Source organism: Phaseolus vulgaris, chromosome 2, assembly GCF_051622355.1.
Source record: "Phaseolus vulgaris cultivar YP4 chromosome 2, ASM5162235v1, whole genome shotgun sequence".
NCBI lineage: Eukaryota > Viridiplantae > Streptophyta > Magnoliopsida > Fabales > Fabaceae > Phaseolus > Phaseolus vulgaris.
The window spans coordinates 36,016,750-36,037,633 of NC_143499.1; the positions used below are offsets into that span (position 1 = coordinate 36,016,750).

At 30.2% G+C, this 20,884-nt stretch overlaps 2 protein-coding genes and 1 non-coding gene across 4 annotated transcripts; 1 reads left to right on the forward strand and 2 right to left on the reverse strand.

The window, feature by feature from the left end:
• Positions 1-368: 368 nt before the first annotated feature.
• Positions 369-1,788, reverse strand: LOC137811702 (uncharacterized). Its single transcript, XR_016518679.1, has 2 exons — positions 1,685-1,788; positions 369-1,160 (listed from the first exon to the last, which is right to left on the reverse strand). It is a non-coding gene; the product is annotated as an uncharacterized LOC137811702 (transcript).
• Positions 1,789-5,925: 4,137 nt separating this feature from the next.
• Positions 5,926-11,042, forward strand: LOC137811700 (thioredoxin O1, mitochondrial). Of its 2 annotated transcripts, XM_068613529.2 has the most exons (7): positions 5,926-6,221; positions 6,479-6,544; positions 6,718-6,768; positions 7,165-7,244; positions 7,993-8,037; positions 10,254-10,348; positions 10,763-11,042. In XM_068613529.2, the coding sequence occupies exons 1-7, from the start codon at positions 6,023-6,025 to the stop codon at positions 10,770-10,772; spliced, it is 546 nt and encodes a 181-aa protein (XP_068469630.1). In that variant the 5' UTR covers positions 5,926-6,022; the 3' UTR covers positions 10,773-11,042. The 2 variants fall into 2 exon arrangements, with proteins under 2 accessions (XP_068469630.1, XP_068469631.1); XM_068613530.2 differs by lacking the exon at positions 10,763-11,042 and having other exon boundaries at positions 5,941-6,221; positions 10,254-10,352.
• Positions 11,043-12,451: 1,409 nt separating this feature from the next.
• LOC137811701 (large ribosomal subunit protein eL27) lies at positions 12,452-13,198 on the reverse strand. Its single transcript, XM_068613531.1, has one exon. The coding sequence runs from the start codon at positions 13,056-13,058 to the stop codon at positions 12,651-12,653; it is 408 nt and encodes a 135-aa protein (XP_068469632.1). The 5' UTR covers positions 13,059-13,198; the 3' UTR covers positions 12,452-12,650.
• Positions 13,199-20,884: the final 7,686 nt, after the last annotated feature.

Consider the following 20,884-nt stretch of genomic DNA (forward strand, 5'->3'; position numbering starts at 1 on the left):
TAGTTTATGTAATTCACATGATAAATATTTTTTTATATAACTAAAATTTATAATAAATGAATGTTATTATAATTGAAGTCGTTGTGAATAGATACTCTTTAACATAAATTATTTGTAACAATTGATGATTTCTAAAAAATAAATTTAAGTAAAGATAAATACAGTGAAAAGGATTCGTGACTGTTAAAAAAATATCATACACTTTTTTAATTCATTGGAATGAAAAAAAATCATAAACATAAGAGTTTACATTCTCATTTTACTGGACTCCTATTTCGATTTTGCTCCTATGAAATAAGAAATAACCTATTTATTATTTCATTGTTTTTCTGTGATTAAAGTAACTTAAAAAAAAAAACTACAAAACGAATTCAACACATCTAATGTATTCACTGTCACGGTCAAAACTTCACTTTCACACTAATGTTCTACACCCACAACATTACACACAATGAATCATCCTCATCAATGGCAAAGTAGAAAAAGATCAAAACCTTTCGGCCAATCTGGCAGTAACTGCTCTTAGTTTAGAATACACTTTTCCTGCAGGTGAACCAAGAATGAGGCTACAGAGAGAATCCCTGGCAATCTTTATGTTGGCAAAAGATCCCAATATGTGAATTTTGGTGTCAGCAATCACGATTCTAGTCTTTGAAGCGTTCTCGATTGCAAACTTGGTTTTACCACCTTTACCAGACAACCTCCCAATAGCCCGAGACAAGTGATCCCCTCGAAGTGTTTTAACATCCTTGATCTCAAAGGACTCAATGTAGAGCTCATCCAGACGCAGAAGAGCAATGGCATCTATGACCTCAAAACCCAGCATGAAAGCATGGACAAAATCAGCACATTTTTGCAGATTACTAATATCAGGGGTATCAGCCCTTGTCTTCAGCTCAACTCTACGAGCCTTCAGATTCATACGCAAATCAATTTTCATTTGTTCATATATGGGATTATAGATATCCATCCAAGCTTTCTTCAGAGGGGTGTATCGATGAGGTGGAACATTCACCTTGCGGAACTGAACCTGGCCATCAGACATCTCATGAGGTTTCAGAGCCTCAAATTTTGGCTTTGGCGGCAAAACTTTGGCTTCTGATGAGACTGTTTCAACTTCCATGGATGAGTGTGCCTGATTTGACTCCATTATGCAACACCTTTTACAAAGGAAACCAAAATAAGTTGGTTTTCAAATATACACAACAAAAAATTAATAAATTAAACCAATTCTCCAGTGTACGCCACCACACTATGTCAAAATCCGATAACAGATGCTTTGTTTCTTTGTTACTATACATTTATTAATATTTCATTGAAGGAAATAAAGAATATTTGAGGTTTGGTTTGTGAACCAAATGAAAAAAAAGTAAACACCTTTATACACCCAAAGATCAATCTAATCCACAAAGTGACACGGTGCATTCAAAATGTACCAAAATGTATCGATTTTTTTTTTCTCCAGCTACCACCCTCCCCAATTTTCCAACTAATTTACCTTGGAGACAAACCCTCCCTCAACAGTGCAAATAATAAAGGAAAACAGGGTACGTTCGAATTTTAAAAAACAGAGTAAACGAATCCGTTTCAAATGAATAAGGAAAACGTTGTAAGCAAAATTATGAATGAAGTTTCAAAAGAAAGATAAGATTAAGTGTTAGAGATGGAATGAAAGAAAGAATACCTGAGACACACGACGAACACGACGAATACGACAGAGACAACGATTCTGCTGCGGCCTAACCCTAGAACTCTCAGAATTGGGGTTCTATTGTTTTCGTAAGAAAAGCTCTCAAGAAATTCTACAGTATCGGGCTTTGAATGCTAAGCCCAGCCCACTTTTTTAGGCCCAATATGTTTCGTCTAGACCTAATCTAATGATGTTTAAGTTTGTAGCCAAAAATATTGTATTCATAGTATTTTGAAGTAGGATGACACGTACCCTCTAATTTTTTTTCTTTTTCATATTCGTCTAGTTACTTGCTCCGTATCTATAAAAAGATATTTGCGATTTTTTTTTTATATATCTACGAGTATTTATGGATATCTGTGAATATTTTTTTATTTTAAAAAATTATTTAAAATATAAAACTTAAATAAAAATTTAATTTTAAAATATAATTTAACTAAAATTGTATAATAAAATATTAGTGCAAATAAATTGATTTTCTAAAATAAAAATTTAAATAAGTAGGATCATAAAGTATATATTTTAAAAAAATTAACTTTAGTTTAAAATGTCTAAATATATATATATATATATATATATAATTAAATTTTAGACAAGTCTCTAATACTTAATATTTTTTTCGTTAATGACTTTATTTTAATCACCTAATTTTCAAAAATTCTTTAATTATGATGAGTAGATAACATGTATATCAAAAGTTGAATATTATGACATTTGTACTGTTCTATCAACAAACTAATAATTAAAATACTCGTATTTGTTAAATATGAGTATTTATTAAAAATATATTAAATATTTGTTATAAATTTGATTCACAGATATTTATGATTATATTTTTTTATCGTCTATAAGGGAAAGTGATTAGTGCATAAAAAAGTTCTAAAATATTCTATTAAAAGTATGAAAAAAAAGGTGTGGGGGTGCTTAGACTTTTTATATGCTACATTCAATAATGAAGATTATATATATATAAATATATATATATATATATATATATATATATATATATTCCTTTTATAAAAACTTATGATTTGTTTAGTTGAAATGAAGAATAAAAAAATGTTAAGGAGTGAGGTAAAAAAGGAAGTGAGTTAACTAAGATGAGAAAATTCACATTTTTGTAGATTATTAAATTTAGTTTCTTTCTTTGTTGTTGAGAAACTCTGTCTGCACTTGCATGAAAAGAGCGAACTTAGGTTAAAACCTTCTGTTTTTTTTTTATTTTTATATATAACTAAAATATTTTTTTCTAACTCCTTGATACCTTCGTGTCTCTTGCATATGTGCAATTTGCCAACATCATACAAAGAAAAAAGAAAAAATTGTGTTTTTTACTTAGAAAAAAAAGTAAGGCTTTGTTTGGATTAGAGGGTGTGGAGGAGTGAAAAGTTGAGAGTGTGGGGGAGTGTAAGTGTGAAAAAAGTTGAAGTTGTTTGGATTGGAGTATGTTAAAGTGGATGTATGAGAAAAGTTTATTGAAATTGATGAGTGATGTGATGGTTATAAGAATATTATAAATTATTTTGAATAGTAAAATTTGTAAGATTACAAATTTACCCTTATATATAAATAAATAGAAAAATGAAATATTAATTACTTTAAAAAATATTTAAGTTAATTAAAATAATTAGTATTATATTATTTAATTTCTATTATATTATGTTATATATAATAATAAAATATAATTTTTGTCCATGGATGTAAAAAAATAATAAAAAATATTATTAATTTTGTACATAATTTTGATAATTAAAATAATGGTAAGTTTCAATTATAACTTAAAAAATAATATAAAATTGAAATGAATTAAAAAATTGAATATAGAAATGAAATATGATTTCTTTGTTTTTAATTTTATTAATTGAAAAAATTTGTATTAGTTAAATTTTTATTTGTAGATAATTTTAATAACTATCTACATTTATTATTATAAAAAATCATATTTTAATGTTTTTAATTATAACAGTAATAAATAATGTTAAATCTAAAAAAAAACTAAAACCCTAAACATTATAATTTTTTATTTCCATTATGTGACAATTTTATTTTTAAATAAATAATTATATTCTTTATAAACAATTCAATTTTCACAAAATAATAACTTTCTACATTTATTATTAATAAAACATATTTATTTTAAAGCTTATTCTAATTACTACAATATTTTTTATAATGTTTTTAATTATAACAGTAATAAATACTGTTAAATCTAAAAAAATAAAAACCCTAAACATTATCATTTTTTATTTCCATTATGTCTAAATTCTATTTTTTTTATAAATAATTCAATTTTTACAAAATAATAACTTTCTACATTTATTATTAAAAAATCTTATTTCTTCTCTAAATTTTTACAGCTTATTTCTAATTACTATAACATTTTTATACTGTTTTTAATTATAACAGTAATAAATAATGTTAAATCTAAAAAATCTAAAACCCTAAACATTATAATTTTTTATTTCCATTCTGTAACAATTTTATTTTTAAATAAATAATTATATTCTTTATAAACAATTCAATTTTCACAAAATAATAACTTTCTACATTTATTATTAAAAAATCATATTTCTTCTATAAATTTTTAAAGCTTATTCTAATTACTACAATATTTTTTATAATGTTTTTAATTATAATAATAATAAATACCATTTTCTAACAGTGTAAAGTTCAGTGCAAATTGCATGTCATTTTGTCGTGTTGCATGAGAGACACATATGTGGAAGAAGAAGTGAAAAAGATAAGGTTACTTTCGTAACTACCAACATCTGACATCTGACGTGGCTTTCTTCCCACACTTTCTCCTTTTCTCTTCATTCCTCAGAAGCATCACTTCCCTTCTACTTTCTCGTCATCTTCTCCCTCACTCACATCCACTTATAGAACCAAACGGGTGGCACTGCGACATCCCTCGTCGACTACAGTCCACCCCAAAACCAAACACTGTATAAGTGATATACTATTATTATATAATACTAAAAGAACAAATATGTCTTTTCGACAATTTTTTTTTTCTTTTTAATCTAAATAATAATAGAGCAATTTTTCCTTTCCATTTTAATCTTGTTCCAACATACACAATTTTAAGAAAATAAATCATTCTTATATTTTCTATTTTATTTCTCATTTCATCATTAATAATCCAAGTGATATTTTTTTTATAATGTGCTATCATTGGAGATGTGTTAGGTAGGTAAAAACTATAAAAACAGCTCGTAACAAAGTGCTTTACTTTTTTTTTATTGGAACATTTGAATTTACAAAATACTTTCCTTTAAGACTACATTTTTAAAACTTATTTCACAATTTCAACAAGAAAATGATTTTTAATTTACAAATAAACTTAAGCGAAGGGAAATCGAATAGAAGAATAGGAATTATTATTGTTTATTGTTTTTCTTAAAAATAAAATCATCTAAAATATTTGTCATTTTTTTATTCTAGGTTATTATTATTGATAAATGTTAATGCAAGTTATTTAAAATTTTAATTTAAATAAGATAAAACATATTTTAATTGAATTTTATAGGTATTTTAAATATTAAGAACCTAAAAGTTTATAATATATTTCAATTTTTAGTATTATAAAATTATGATATTACATTTTTAATATTATTCCATACATTAAATTATATAATAATTTTATTAAAACTGATTTCACTTCTCTTTAACTTTTAAACCTTAAAAAGTATTTGACTAGATACTAGTCCAGTTTTAAAAGTATTATTAAGAAAAAAAAAATACCTTGCTTGGACGAGAGACAAAACTTGAGATTTAATGAAATGAAAAGTTGAAGGAAATTTTTTAATAATATTTTTTTATTACATATTTTGAAATAAATAAATTTATTATAACTTTTTTGACAGTGATTTTTATATATGATGACAGAAAGACGAGAATAGAACAGAAAACATCTTATATGAAATTTCTTTGATTTTAAAAAAAAGTTTTTTAGTATGAAAAAGGATTGATTTAAAGTAAAAATAAAAAATTATTTAGAACATAATTAAATAAAAGTAAAAAATAGAAAAATATGTTTCTTAAAATTGATTTTTAAGTAAAAAACCGAGTTTAGTGTGTTTTTTTTAATTCTTTAGTATTTAAGTAAAACTGAGTATGATTATTAAAATTGTCAGAGTGGTTTATTAAAGCATTTTATGTGAGCAATTTTTTTAATATTCATAACATTTAATAAAATTTAATTATAATAAATATAAAATAATGTATTGAAAAGTGTAATAAACCTAAGCCCAGAAAGGAGGGTTAATTGTGGGGGAAGTTTATGAAGTGAGAAGGAAAGCACAGGAAGCGAGAAGGGAAGCATAATCAGCGATGGCGAGAAATTGGTTGTTTCGATCTTTGGCGCTTCGACATGCTATAAAGAATACGGTTCGCCCGATCTTCTTCAACGCTCACCACCGCTTTCTCTCACTCCCATCCAAACCATCTCTCTTCGCCACCGCAATCGCCTCATCTCAGCTCTCTCTCCTCCCATCATTCCACCACTCCCGCTCCCTCTCCTCCGCCGCAGGTCTCTCTCTCTCTGTCTCTCACGCACACACACACACATTGTACATTGCTTGATTTTTATACGATAAACGAAAGGAATCGCGTTATTTTACTTGCTGCGCTGTCTACATTGTTCACCTCTGCGTTAACCTCTATTCCTGAATTCGCTTCCTACTAGTACTATTTCCACTTGATGAAAACGATTTGATATATATTTAATTGTTTCAATTTTATTTTACTGCATCGTAATAAGAAAGTCTATTGGTGAATTATTTTCAGGTCCTTCCGATGTTGTACTTGTTAATTCAGAGGAAGAGTTCAACAATATCCTTACCAAAGTTCAAGGTATGTGTATGTTATCTTGCTTCGTATTAAGGTTTGTTATTCCATGATTTGGCAAATAGGCTCTGGTACAGGTCTGTAAATATACTTTATTCTTCTATTTTGTTATTTTTTTTATATGTGAATGAATCTATAGAGAGCTGAATTCTTCTTTCTGGTGAAATTCTGTTCAATAGATAACTCGTTGCACGCCATCTTCTATTTCACTGCGGTTTGGTGTGGACCTTGTAAGTTGCGGTGACCTTTTCTTATCTTGACTTTGATATTTCCAGTGAATTGTAATTATTTTACTGTGCTGCTTATTCTTGGTGATGCATGTGTGTGACCATTGTAAAAGAACTATGAGGATGCGATCTCATAATTTGAATTGTATCTATGATACCAAACAGTAAATTATGCTCACCATGAATGTGAGACCGCAAACTGCATGCGTTGTGATGTACTCTAAACTTTCATTCCAGTTTTGTGCCCTTGTTTGAGTTGAGTAATTCATCTTTTGGCGGATGGAAAAAACTATGATGATGGTACATGTCATAGAGTTTGTTGTTTGTATTTTTTTTTTCTTGATGTCTGTGTTCTATAGAAAAATTCTCACTGTTTTCGTGGTGTATACTTCTGTTTAGGCAGGTTTATTTCTCCTATAGTTGGGGAGCTCAGTAAGAAGTATCCTGATGTGACAACTTATAAGATTGACATCGATCAGGTATGGAGTAATATTTATTGGTGTGGTCCGTGGTTTCAAATCATGAACCAAACTACAATTTATTTAATGGATTTCGGAATGCCACTTTTATTTTATCTTAAATTAAATTTTCAGTAAGATGTACCGCATAGTTGCAAATAGCTTAATATTTATATTCTGCATGAGCCTAATTATATTTTGAGCATTATAAAAATATGAATGTAGGACACCTAACACTAGCTCTATCCATTTGTGGTTAATATAATAGGCACTCGCTAGTTCAAGACATGCTTTGCAATTTTCCTTTTGTTAATACTCTTACAAAGTAGCTTAGGTCTAACTTAGTTATACCAAATCAGCTTGTAAAGTGAGGATTGACCTCATTTATATACTGTATCTTGACACTATCTCTAGTCTATATGAGACTTGGGTTTATCCCAATACACCCCTTCACGTCCAACATTATTGGGCTTGGTACGTGGATAACATGGTAAGTGATCCTTTAATGGATCTAGAGTAAACTTTGATACCATCTTATAAAGTGGGTTAGGTTTAACTCAATCTTACAAAATTGGTTTGCAAAGTGATGAGTGCTTCCATATATATATATATATATATTGTATTTTGACACTATCTATAGTCAATATCAGACTTGGGTTTGGAGATTTGGTGGTTTTTCTCTTTTTTATTACTTTTTTTGCATGATTTTAATGATTTATGCATCGAGAAGTTTCCATGTGGCTTAAACATTTACTTTCACTTTTCCCAGGAAGCAATTCAAGGCACATTGGGCAAATTGCAGATTACATCTGTGGTAATTTATTTCACATTTTGTTAGAAATTTGTGCTCAAATAGTGCTTGTTGTGATAAAAACCTTTTTTCGCACATGTACATTGTATACAAAATAATCTGGTTGTAGCTTGTGAATCATATTAGGCATTCATCATCAATTTGAAACTTCTCCCGCTGTTTATTCGTCCTTTTCTAATCATATTTGTCAGTGGATTATGATTTCATTAATGAAGTGGTGAAACACTAAGGGGGGTGAATTGAACTATCACCAATTTTCAAAAATAGATAACAAATGATTATTGAATTGATTGATCAACATCACAACATATCAATGTAGAGCAAGATTAAAGATTCGAGCTATATGAAAGTATAATATGCAGTATAACAAGTAAAGAAAATAGAGAGATGGAGAGAGAAAGATTTATGCTGGTTCATCCATCACAAGAGTTACATCTAGTTACTTAATCACTCTGATTAGATCAACCCACTATATTTTCAAGTTTTACAAGAATCCCTCAAGAAAATACAATACACACAAGATCTTGTACCAACACTTGTGAAACCCTATCATAAGCAACACTCTTGACAATCATAGTTAAGATCAATATACCATAGAAATTACAGAAAAGAAACAAGATCACCTAGAAATATACAAGACGACAAAGAAGGAAAGATATAAAGGTGATCACAGTGTGAACTTAAACCAAGGATTTGAATCAAAGATCAAAGCAAGAAGGCTCCAAGAAGTGTTTTTTAATCTCAGGTTAGAGTAGACAATGTTTTTAGAAATAATGGTTTTGATTTCGTGTCATTTGGTTTTGAAATGGGAAAGATTTAATGATTTTGGTAGCCAATAGTTTTTATCGATTAAAACAAAGCTTAGAAATAAGCTCTTTGGTTTAAGTGGTTTTAATCGTTTAAAACAGAACAGAAACAAGACTTAAGATATAGTGATTTTAATGTATGATAAGTTCCTTTTAATAGATTAAAACAGATTCAAATTGACAATTTTGGGTTTTAAGTGATTGTAGTCGATTAAATTGTCATTTTAATTGTTTCAAAAAAAATAAAATCCTTGCTTTTACAAATTTAAGAACATTTTAAGATATTAAAACGCATTTAATCTATTAAAACAAAACTAAAAACCACAAAGGGCTCCAAAACACTTTCAAAGGCTTTCCAACTTAACAATTGATCAAATCAAGGTAAAAGCACTTACAACATGAAATCCATAGATTATAACCTAAACCCCAAGATCAAACACAAGATGTACATCTTCAAAGCTAGCATCATCAACAACATAGCATATTTTTTGTTAGAAGCATAAAATCTTCAAGGTTATAATCATCAAAGCTTTTAACTTCAAGCTTCTATATCAAAAAGATGTCATTCTCATTCTAGTACAGGGGTGAGTTGTGCCCTCGCAAAAATAACAATTACATTTTTACGGATCTGGTTGGGTTTGTTTTTTTCAGTGATTCTAATTAACATTGGGTTAGGGAGTTTTAAACCTGATGAACCCGACCCAACCCAACTATATAGTAAAAATACTAAGTGTCGAATAAATCTACTATATATAAAACCAATTTTATGTTTTATCATATGAATATTGTTATATGAATACTAGGGATAACTATTTCTTCTCGCACGTGCTATTACAAATGAATATAAATGTCATTGTAGAATTTGTCTATAATTTATTGTCTTGGGACCTCATTCACTGAGTTGCGAAACATGGTTATGAATATTATTTTATGATTGCTATTTTGACTTTTCAGTATTTTTAGAATTACTGTTTATGCGTATTTTAAGTATCGTCCTGAGCTTGTTAAAATTGTCTATTTTGAGGTATTTTTCTTTGTTATGAGGTGATAAGGTTTTTAATTATTCAATCTGATAACCCATCTTTACCCAGTCCAATTATGTTTCGGTTGGGATGGATTGAGTTGCTAAATAGAAAAGGGTAAGCCTAGCCCAATCCATCCCAATCAAGTTTAATCGAGTTAGGTTGAAAATTAGATTAAATTCAATACAAACTTAGGCCACTTGAATCTCTATTCTAAGACCTAGTTGTAATTTGTATACATGCTCAGTTAGGTAAGTTATGTTATCAACGTCAATTGCCTAATCAATTTAAATTTCCACTGATTTATGTGTCACTGAAGATTTTGGCAATTTCAGACTTAAATTTCTGCATGGCTTTTAACTTGTAACAATGTTTTTTTTACCTTCTGCAGCCTACACTTCATTTCTTTCAGAATGGGAAAAAGGCCGATGTTCTTGTAGGTGCTGATGTTGCACGATTGACCAATATCACAGAGAAACTCTTCAAGTAATCCTTCAGAGTTTGACTCTATGTTATGCTTTGTAAATATGAGCATGCACTGTGAGGCTGTTATTTCCCTCCACTAGGTTTTTAATTAACATTGGCTTTTTAAGTTGTAATGCTCTGTTCTGAATGTGATCATTGATCCGTTGTATAATGTTTACTTATATTTGGTTTCCTTTTGTAAATATACATTTAGGTATGGACAGATCACATTCATATTCGAAACTACTCATTTACATATATGCATGTGTAAAACATTCTTGTTTATTTAATTTCACTCACTTGATCACTCATTTCCTGGGTTCTCCCCTGCCAACCCTAAAGAAAAGCATTCTGGTTGAATAAATTGAGATGCTTCTGTACAAGATTTTATTGTCACATGTTGAATTTTGGGTAACTCAGCTTTCTGTGTTTCAGGAAGGACTGAGACTTTGATTGAGGTGGGAATGGTGCTGAATGGACGATGAAGTGCAGAATGACTAATTGTAGCTTGTTAGAGACACTGTCTAGGCACCCACCTTATAGTCTGGTTGGCATAGTTGGCATGGTATTAGAAGCGTAACTCGTACCATTTGATTGTATTTTTAAAATTTCCATTTCAGAAATAAGAGAATAAGCATATTCGTGTAGGTCTGTACTGTTGGACATGGAACATTTATATCCGTAATGGTTATGTGGAAAGAATATTGACTGACAAGTTGGAAATCTTATCATTCTGTATTACACTTAATTGTTGTATCGTAAAAGTCGTAGTTTGCATGTTTCATGGTTTCTAAGCGTCTTTTTTAAAAAGTGATAATTTCAGATCAATGCATTCTTTCCGAGCGACTTTTGTTACAATTTAGTCATAGTCTGAATCTCTCAATCCAAATGTTGTATCGTCTTATGTCTATTTTGGGGTTTTCCTCTTGCATCTCCATAGTTTCTTACGATACTTCTTAAAATATCATACTTATCCTGTATTCTATTGGTATTTTTTTTTCCAGAAATACTTTTCAGATTTTATAATTGGAAATGTTTCTTAAAATAAAATGCATTTAATTGTAAAATTCCATGTTATTTCCAGATTCTGGAAATGTCGGAACTTTATAATTTGATTCCAAACTTTATAATTTGAAATATGTTTTTTTAATAAAATTCAAATTAAAAAATACTTCTGAATTATACACTCAAGATATATTTTTAAGGGTTAAGTGGTTTTTCGCCTCACCCATGGAGGTGTCAGAAAACTACGAATCCTCGCTAATTAAGATGTCAGAAAAAACTATGAAGGTGCTAGGGAGGTGTCAGAAGAAACGTCAGTTGCTTTAAGCTTGCGTACACTTTCCTAATCAAGTTTCTTTAGGCTCTGCACACCTAAAGGGTTCATTAAACCAAACAGACACTTCAAACTGTATAAAAGATTTATTAATGAACAATGTTAAGTTATATAGATATTTTCTCAACTGCATAGAACGTGTATAGAAGTAATATATGCGCGTAATAAACGAAGAATAAAAGAATGATTGTAGTACATAGAAATTTGGCATATAGTGAAAATTTATTTTTTTATAAAATTTTTGTGTAATTACCAGTTATTTATCTGCAGTGAAATATTTACAATACTAGTTATTTATAAGATTGGTCTATTAAAATTAACCCTTAGAAAGGGAGGAATTCACACCTACAAGTAATTGATATTTTTATCAACATGATTCAACAAGGGGTTGTACCTAATAATTTTATCTTTGCAAGTGTTAGAAAGGTAATTGAGCAATTATTTACAGGTGTCACCAAGTTCACACTTCCTGATCAGGCATTGGAAGTACCTTCCTTTGTTGATCACTGAGTTTGCCCGGAACTTTCAACCATGATGCCAATGGAGCCAACCGACACAAGTCATCATCCTTCACAAATTCTACGCAGGTGATCAACAATATCCACAGAAACGCAAAACCTCCACCATTGCTAATTCACTTTTCATATCCCAACACATTAATCAAATATGTAAATTCACTTATAACACGCTCTTTAATTCTGTGAAAATCGTGCAGAATCGAGTTAACTACAACAACACAACATCAAAATTGCAATCAAAACGCAGTACTAATAAAACAAACCAGAAAATTGCAATTGAACGGAGACGTCTCTCCGAATTCATTACTATAAAAAACAAAATGCTCATCAAGAATTAATTAAAAAAGCCAAAATATTAATATAAAAGGCGCAACGAATGTAAGAGAACATAAAATGACTATCTCATAAGATCTGCGAATACATTAGGAAAAGTAAGATTGCAAAAGGCTTAAGAAAACTGTGGAGGAGATCAGAATCTGAGTTTGGTGAAGAACCACCTATTCTTGCCGGTCTTGAACCTCTCCTCGAGGCGCTTCTTCGTCTCCTTCAGAGCGGTGACCTTCTTGTCCTTGGAGGAGAGAACGTCGAGGTTAACCGCGTCCTTGAGATCCACGTCCAGCGTGTAGCGCGTGGGCATGAGGTGCTGATAGTTCACCAGCTTCACGAAGGCCTTCACTCTCGATTTCTTCGCCGTCTTCTTTGCGGAGTCCTTCTTGATGACCTTGCTAGGGTACTTCTTGATTCCGGCGACCAGACAGTGGCCGTATGGGCGCTCCCTGGTTCCATCGTCGAAGGTCCTGACGATCACCCCCTTTCGCCCCGCGTAACGGCCCTGCAGGACGATCACCGCCTTGTTTGGCTTCAGGAACTTCACCATCTTCCTCCGCTCTAAGGTTTCGCTTTCCTCTCCTCTGCTGCGATTCCACTACACAGATTCATTTCCAAACCCTAACTTCAAATTTTATATCTGCCAAAACCCTTTTTCGCCTTCTGGGTTTAGGCCCATTATAATTGGGTCCGCCCGCGTATTTCCTTCAAAATGGACTTTTCTTTCTAGAAAAAAATGGGTAATTGCTTCCTGCACCATACCACTGCAACCAATTATAGAAGAAAAGACAAAATTATCCTTTTAAAAAAAATTATGTACTTCCAAAATTACATTCTGGAATTTTTTTTCCAAAACACAATACGTATAATTTTTTTTGAATGTATTATTTTTAATTATGAATTTTTTTATTTGAAATGTGATTTTGATTTTTTTTTTCAAATTTTTATATTCGAAACACAATAATCTCTTATGAATCTATTTTCTGGAAAGTATTATTTTCAATTTTGAATTTTTATTTCAGAATAAAGAGTATTTTTGGAATTTTTGAAATTATGTTAGGTGCAGGTTCAAAAGTGTTGGGTAGGAAGCAATTGCCCAAAATAAATGTGGCTTGTTTTTTCCTCCACCTTTATATTTTCGTCATGCATTTATAAATATGTAATTTTTTTTTTTTATATATGTAAGTTACTTTTAGCGTTTAACTTTTAATTATCTAATTTTGAAGTTATTTCTTTAGTATAACTTAGAAGGTAAAAATGTTTTTTTTATATGTAATTCGGAAGTTAAAATTAATTTCTAAATTATACAATTAAAAAAACAGATAGAACTTTTATATTTATTTATGGGTTGAGGATGAAATATATACAAGTGGCTTCTTTTTTCTGTAAACTGTAAAACTATTCATTATTATTATTTTTTATATCTGTGTTGTATGACAAAAATAGTGTAATTTTGAAAGTGAAAGGTATATAAATTTTGTATTTAGGAACGAAATAACTAGTTGTGGTCCATGTTAAAAAGTTATATTACAAGCAATCAAAATTATTGAATGAAAATATAAAAACAAGTGGTGATAAACATTATCTTTGAAAGAAATCATCTCTAGTTAAAAAATAAGATAAGAAATATTAGGTATTTTATTTATTTAGTAGGAATGTGCATAAACAAAATATAATATTAACATGATACTAGTTTAGGATCTTACCCAATAAATAAAAAAATGTGATTAGGACAAATAATGTAATTAGTGGTAATGGGATTCACTTGTGTCTGATACTGTCCATAACTAATTTGTTCAGTGAAAGAATTAGTCATGTTTCTATCTATTTATTAGTGCATATACGTGTTAATTAAGTACATTAATTAAAGGAAAATGGAAGTTTTTATTTTATAGAGATTCCTCTCACGATGACACTTTTTAGGAAAAGAAGTCTTCAAAACACAATAATGAATATATGAAAAGAATGAAGGAAAACACATAATGACAACTGCATTTCATGTGTCTAAAAATTCACCATTTTAGAGTTCAGAAATTAGTGAAATTCGTGATATATATATATATATATATATATATATATAAAATGACCTAAATACACACGTTTACGAAATTAAATTACATATATGTGAACTTTATAAAATATCATTATTATATAAATTAAACACATTTTTTTTTCACACCAAAAACTTTAATTACTAAATAAAAACTTTCACAACTTTAAAACTTGCAACATTATAATTTTCGAGATATGATATTGAGTATATTTGAGTATTAAATTTCTCTTTACGAGTGTAACAATTGGTAATCTACATATTACTAAGATAACTCCGTCTATACTTATTTTCTAAATAGATGTACAAAAATCTTTATCTATACTTATTTTCTAAAAAGATGTACAAAAATCTTTAATGATTTTTCACCACTCAATACATCTACCAGTGATCTAGGTAATAAGTTTATGTATTTTTGAACAACTTTATAATTCTATACTTACATTATATTTAGATTACACCATACTATCTTCCTATAAACTACTTCTCACACACAAACATATAGGTAACGCAATTATATTCATTTTTCACATATATCATTTGTTAATAATTATCATACAAAGATCTATATTGTAATAATTATACAATAATTTGGAATCATAGGAACAAATTATATCGAGTAAATCATGTTATAAAAATAAGAGAACATCTCTTTATCAAGGTCACTTACTTAAGTGATATTCTTTACAAAATAAAGGATGCATAGGATGGTCTCCTTACTTAAATGTTGTTTGAATGATACTTTGTTATTTGAGCGAGAGTTAAGGATGTAACAATATATTTACCAAAATTAAAAACATTTAAATTCTCATCTTACACATACCTTAATATCATCTCAAATTCATACCTTAAGCAAAAATAGAGTAGAAACTTAACATTTTCTCTTGACTCTATTTTTGCTTAAGCAAATGATTTTTCACTCAATAGAAAATAAAACAGAAAATAAATCTTTACTCTTGGCTCAAACGAAGAAACCTAAACAAAGCAATTTTCGCTCAAGTGAAAGAAGTTTTGCTTAAGGTAATTTTTTTTTTCTTTTTTTTAATTGACTGTGAATATTAAATATAAATGTAAATAGAGTATTGAATTGTATATTTAATTGATTTGTGGTTTTGTTTAAAGGAATTATGTTTAAATGATAAGGGTTGTTGAGAATGATAAGAAATGTACTAATTTAGGCTCTCTAGGATGATTTGTGAATCATTGTTTAAATTTATGTATTACATAAAGATTTATGTTGTAATAGAGTTTCTTAGCTTTGTTGATGGTCTAAGTCACATAGACTAACATCAGTGGTGAGAAGCTAAAGAGAAGTTTATTGTAATAGAGATGCCTAACTTTATTGATGGTCATAACACCTGTTGTGAGTTTTGGATATGAATATACTTTAAACTTACTCTGATTCATGTAAATGAGGTTTGCATACCCAAACTACTAAAATGTGTAAGTGTTAGTCTCTGATAGTAAATGTTTAATACGAATCTTTTGAAAGGTGTCAATAGATATTTCTTTGTGGATACAATCAAAGAATATATATAATTTGTAGGTGTGCACTTAAGGATGAAAGTTGGGTTGCTGCCATGCATGATAAGTTGAATCAATTCACCAGAAATGATGTGTGGTCTCTTGTTCCTAAAACTGACTGCATGAATGTCCTTGGAACCAAGTGGGTGTTCAAAAATAAACCGGATAAAGCTGGTTTGATAACAAGAAACAAAGCTAGGTTGGTTGCCAAAGGTTACAATCAAGAGGAAGACAGTCACTATGATGAAACCTTTGCACCTGTGGCCAGATCAGAAGCTGTGAGATAGCTGCTTGCATTTGCTTGCATGAGTGGTTTCAAATTGTTTCAGATGGATGTGAATAGTACATTTCTCAATGGGTTCATCAATGAGGAGGTCTATGTCTCACAACCACCCGACTTTGAGGATCACCAATATCCTAATCATGTATAAAAGTTGAAAAAGGCCTTGTATGGACTCAAACAAGCCCCAAGACAGTGGTACGAGAGGCTTAACAATTTTCTCTTGTCTCATGGCTATGAGAGAGACAAAATTGATAAGACTCTTTTCATTAAAAAGTCAAAATCTGCTATCATTTTGGTTCAAATTTATGTTGATGATATCATATTTGGTGCTACTAATTATTGTTTATGTGAGGAATTTGTGGCAGCTATGCAGGGGGAGTTTGAAATGTCTATGATGGGAGAGATTTCCTTCTTCTTAGGGTTGTAGGTCAAGCAATCAAAGGATGACATCTTTCTAAGCTAAACCAAGTATTGCAAGGAGATTCTCAAGAAGTTTGAGATGGAAAACTACAAAGAGGCATCCACACCAATGCCTACAAGCTGTTATATGGATGCTGACTTAGTTAGAACAACAGTAGATCAAACCAAATTCAGAGGATTAATTGGTTATTTGCTCTATCTCACTGCTAGCAGGCCGGACATCATGTTTGATGTTTGTCTATGTGCTATATTTCAATCAAATCCAAAAGAATCTCACTTTAAGGTTGCCAAACGAATTCTGAAATATCTTAAGGGCATAACCACTGTTGGTTTATGGTATCCCTCTCACTCTCCTATACATTTGGTTGTATATTTTGATTTTGATTTTGCAGGGTGTAAGCTGGATAGAAAAGGCACAAGTGAGACTTGTCATCTTCTTGGTTAAAGTCTCGTATCTTGACATAGCAAGAAGCAAGCTTGTGTGGCCCTTTCAACTGCAGAAGTTGAATACATAGTTGCTGGTAGTTGTTGAGCTCAAATTCTCTGGATCAAACAACAGTTAGAAGATTTTGGGTTGAAGGTCAACAAGGTGCCTTTCCTTTGTGATACCACAAGTGTTATTAATCTCACCAAAAATCAGATTCAACATTCAAGGACAAAGCACATTGAGATTCACCACCATTTTATAACAGATCATGTGAGTAATGGGGATTGTGAAGTTCAGTTTATTGAAATTGAAAAGCAACTTGCAAATATCTTCACCAAGCCACTGCTTAAGGACAATTTTTTCTTCTTGAGAAATGAGTTGGGTATTCTTGATTCTCAAGTTCTTTCTTAATTCTGTTTCCATCTCTTCTCTCATTCTATTTCTGAAGACAAATAAGGGGAGAATAATGTGGCTTTTGGTGTTGTAGTGTTGCTGGTACACTCTGGTTTAATTATGGTTTATCATGCTGCTGCTCTGTACTTTGATTTTTGCACTACAATTCACCATTGTTTACACTGGTTTTCACACTCTGTTTTCTTGTTTTCTTGCTGAAAAATTATGCAAAAAACTGGTTCTTGAGTGCTTTTCAAATTTGGGTTATCATGATGCCCTATATGCCTTGTATGTGCATATTATCTATTTTGCAGGATCTATCAAATTCAAAAAGGACAACACAAGCAAACCAGGAATTTGTCTTCATCAAATAGGGGGAGATTGTTGAACAACGTGCTTTGATGTCTCCAAATCCTAGTGGAATGCATGAAGACCATTGCTGCTAGTTGTGTGTGTGTCTAGAGTAGTTGAATTGCACCCATATTAATACTTCTTCCATTCCATTTTTTATGCCTATAAGAAAAAAGCAGCAGGAGAGGAAATCAACAGACAAATAAGCCCTTGATACCATGTTAAGCAAGAAAGAGAGAGAGAGAGAATATATGTATTATGTATGATTGATCTTATAAAAAAAACAGAGAAGGAAAATGTATTTATACAGAAGAGGAAGCCCCGTGACCCATGCAAAGCTATCTATTATTTATATCTCTAATAAATTGAGCTCTCATGGTTATTACTTATTAGTGCATGCGTTTATTAGAAAGAAACATGGGCAAAGAGACTAGATTAAACCTAAATGAGTAATAAATCCTTCCTGAACAGAACAAAACAGAAGAGAAAGAAAAGAAATACTCCCTGGATAATTGGAAACTTGGCAAGGAAGTATTTGTCGCAAGTTATTAAAAGACTAACATAACAAGAATAAATAGGAGCTCATCAGCATCAATTGGTATAAGTGAACCAACCAAGGAGACAGTGAAACTAGAATCAGAAGCTGAGAAACCTTCAGAGCAAACTGGTATAAGTGAACCAGCCAAGGAAATAGTGAAACTAGAATCACAAGCTGAAAAACCTTCAAAGCGAACTGGTATAAGTGAACCAACCAAGGAAACAGTGAAACAAGAATCACAAGCTGAGAAACCTTTTAAAAAAACTCATATAAATGAACCTGCTAAGGAAATAGTGAAATAAGAACCAAAAGTCGAGAAAGCTTCTGAGGAAAATAATCAAAGCAACGAGCTAGTGAAGGGAGAACATGTGAAGACTAAGGAGACATCTTCAGAGAAACCACAAAGCAATGAACCCATCAAACAAAAAGTGGAGCCTACTGAACCATCTCAAGCATAAAAGCTAAGTGGGAAATAAGAGGAGAAGGCTTCAAAAGCTGAAACACCCGAGACTCTGTTTAAAGAAAGCATAAGCACAACGACAAGTGTATTTAGATTTTTCTTAATTGTGGCCTTGCGTGATCATTAAGGATAATAATATATTATTATTATGCATATAAATATTTAGGTAAAAGCAGTTGTAAATACATTGTTTTATATGGTAGTGATTGTATGCATAAGCAAAGCCAGATGCACAAAGCATTCCATGATTGAATTGTTGCTTGTGATTTGCTACATTGTCGGATTTTTTAGTGTGATTGCAAAACATAATGCAATGAAAAATTTCAAAAATGATGAGCTAGATAGTTAATTAAATGTGCATGAAAATCTAAGAATCAAAACTTAATAAATATACAGATTAAGTCATTAAGGATGGGTAAAATATTGTCACTTGGGTATTAGAATGAGGAGCACTATGCACTAATCTTGAACAACAGTGAATTGAGTCTAAGGTTATATTGTGATGGTCAATCGTTAATTGTAAAAATTTAAACTAAAGTGCACTCATCAACAATGTTCTCCTCCTCTTTAGTCTTTGCCATACTGATGCCTAATTTCACTATCACTTACTATGTTATTTAGTTATTATGCCACATATCCAAATTAATTAGTACAAGCTAGTTTTGGGAGAATGAGCTAATCTAAATGCACCATAAACACTGCACGAAGGAGAAAAAGTATTTACGGATTCAAAAAAAAAAAGAAAAAATGGGAACTCAAGTTCCGGAATCAAACAAGTTTTGGAAAAAATGAGAAATGCATCAGATTGAACCAAACAAGCGGGAGGGTTACCGTAGGGTGGAAAGAACTTAGCATGCGGAAGCCGTAGTGTGGAAGAAGAAGCTGCAGAGGTCGTGGTGTGAAAGAAGAAGTTGTGGAGGTCGTGGTGTGGAAGAAGAAGACGCCGAGGCCTTTTGTGATGTGGAAGAAGAAAACACGGAGATTGTAGTGTGGAAGAAGAAGACGCGAAATCCATAGGATTAACAAAAATTATTGTCTGAGAAAAGAAAGTGAAAATAGGTAAAACACTTATTATGTCAATTGAAACAAAAAATGACATAGTAAAAATTTATTATGACAGTTCTATCATGAACAAACATAGTAATTTACTATATTTGTTTAGGATACTAGGTCTGTTCAGGATAAAACTGTCATAATAAACTTCATAATTATTACAAAAATGTCATCGTATCATTTTTTATGACAGATAAACTACACCCATCATAATAAGTTGTCATTGTTTCTTATTTTTATACTAATGATTTAATTTAATTTTGAATTTTGTTTGAAAAAAACTATCTTTAAATCATGAACTATTGGAAAGTGAAATCCGATTTAAAGAAAATATGAGAGTGAAAGTGAGAATCTTAAAAAATTAGAAGAGAAAAAAAAACATAAAGAAATTATTTTTTTCATGAAAAAAAAAAGAAATAAGAAAAAGAGGGAAAAGGATTTTGCAAATACAAATACCAAAATCTTAATTAACATGGAAAGAAACAAACAATTAGTGAAGTATTAACTTTTGAATATTAGCATAAAAGTGTTGTAATTCTTTTGACAATGCAATGCTTTCTTAATATTGAAAAAATTGTAACAAACAAATTTTACAACTTATATTTTATTTTACTTGTAAAAAGATATAGTTTAAAAAATCATTTAAAGGATCAATTACTTTTTTAAAATTGAAATAAAAAATAATTTAATTTATTTTCTAAGAAAATAGTTGAGTTTTTTTAATAATTTCGGCGAGTTCAATTAACTATTTTTAACACCTTCAATTAACTTTTTTATTCATGGTATTGATATAAATTATTTATAATAAAAAATGATAATTATGTTAGGAACTTTGAGGCAAATAAAATAAGTATTTATCTTTAACACAGTTTATTCC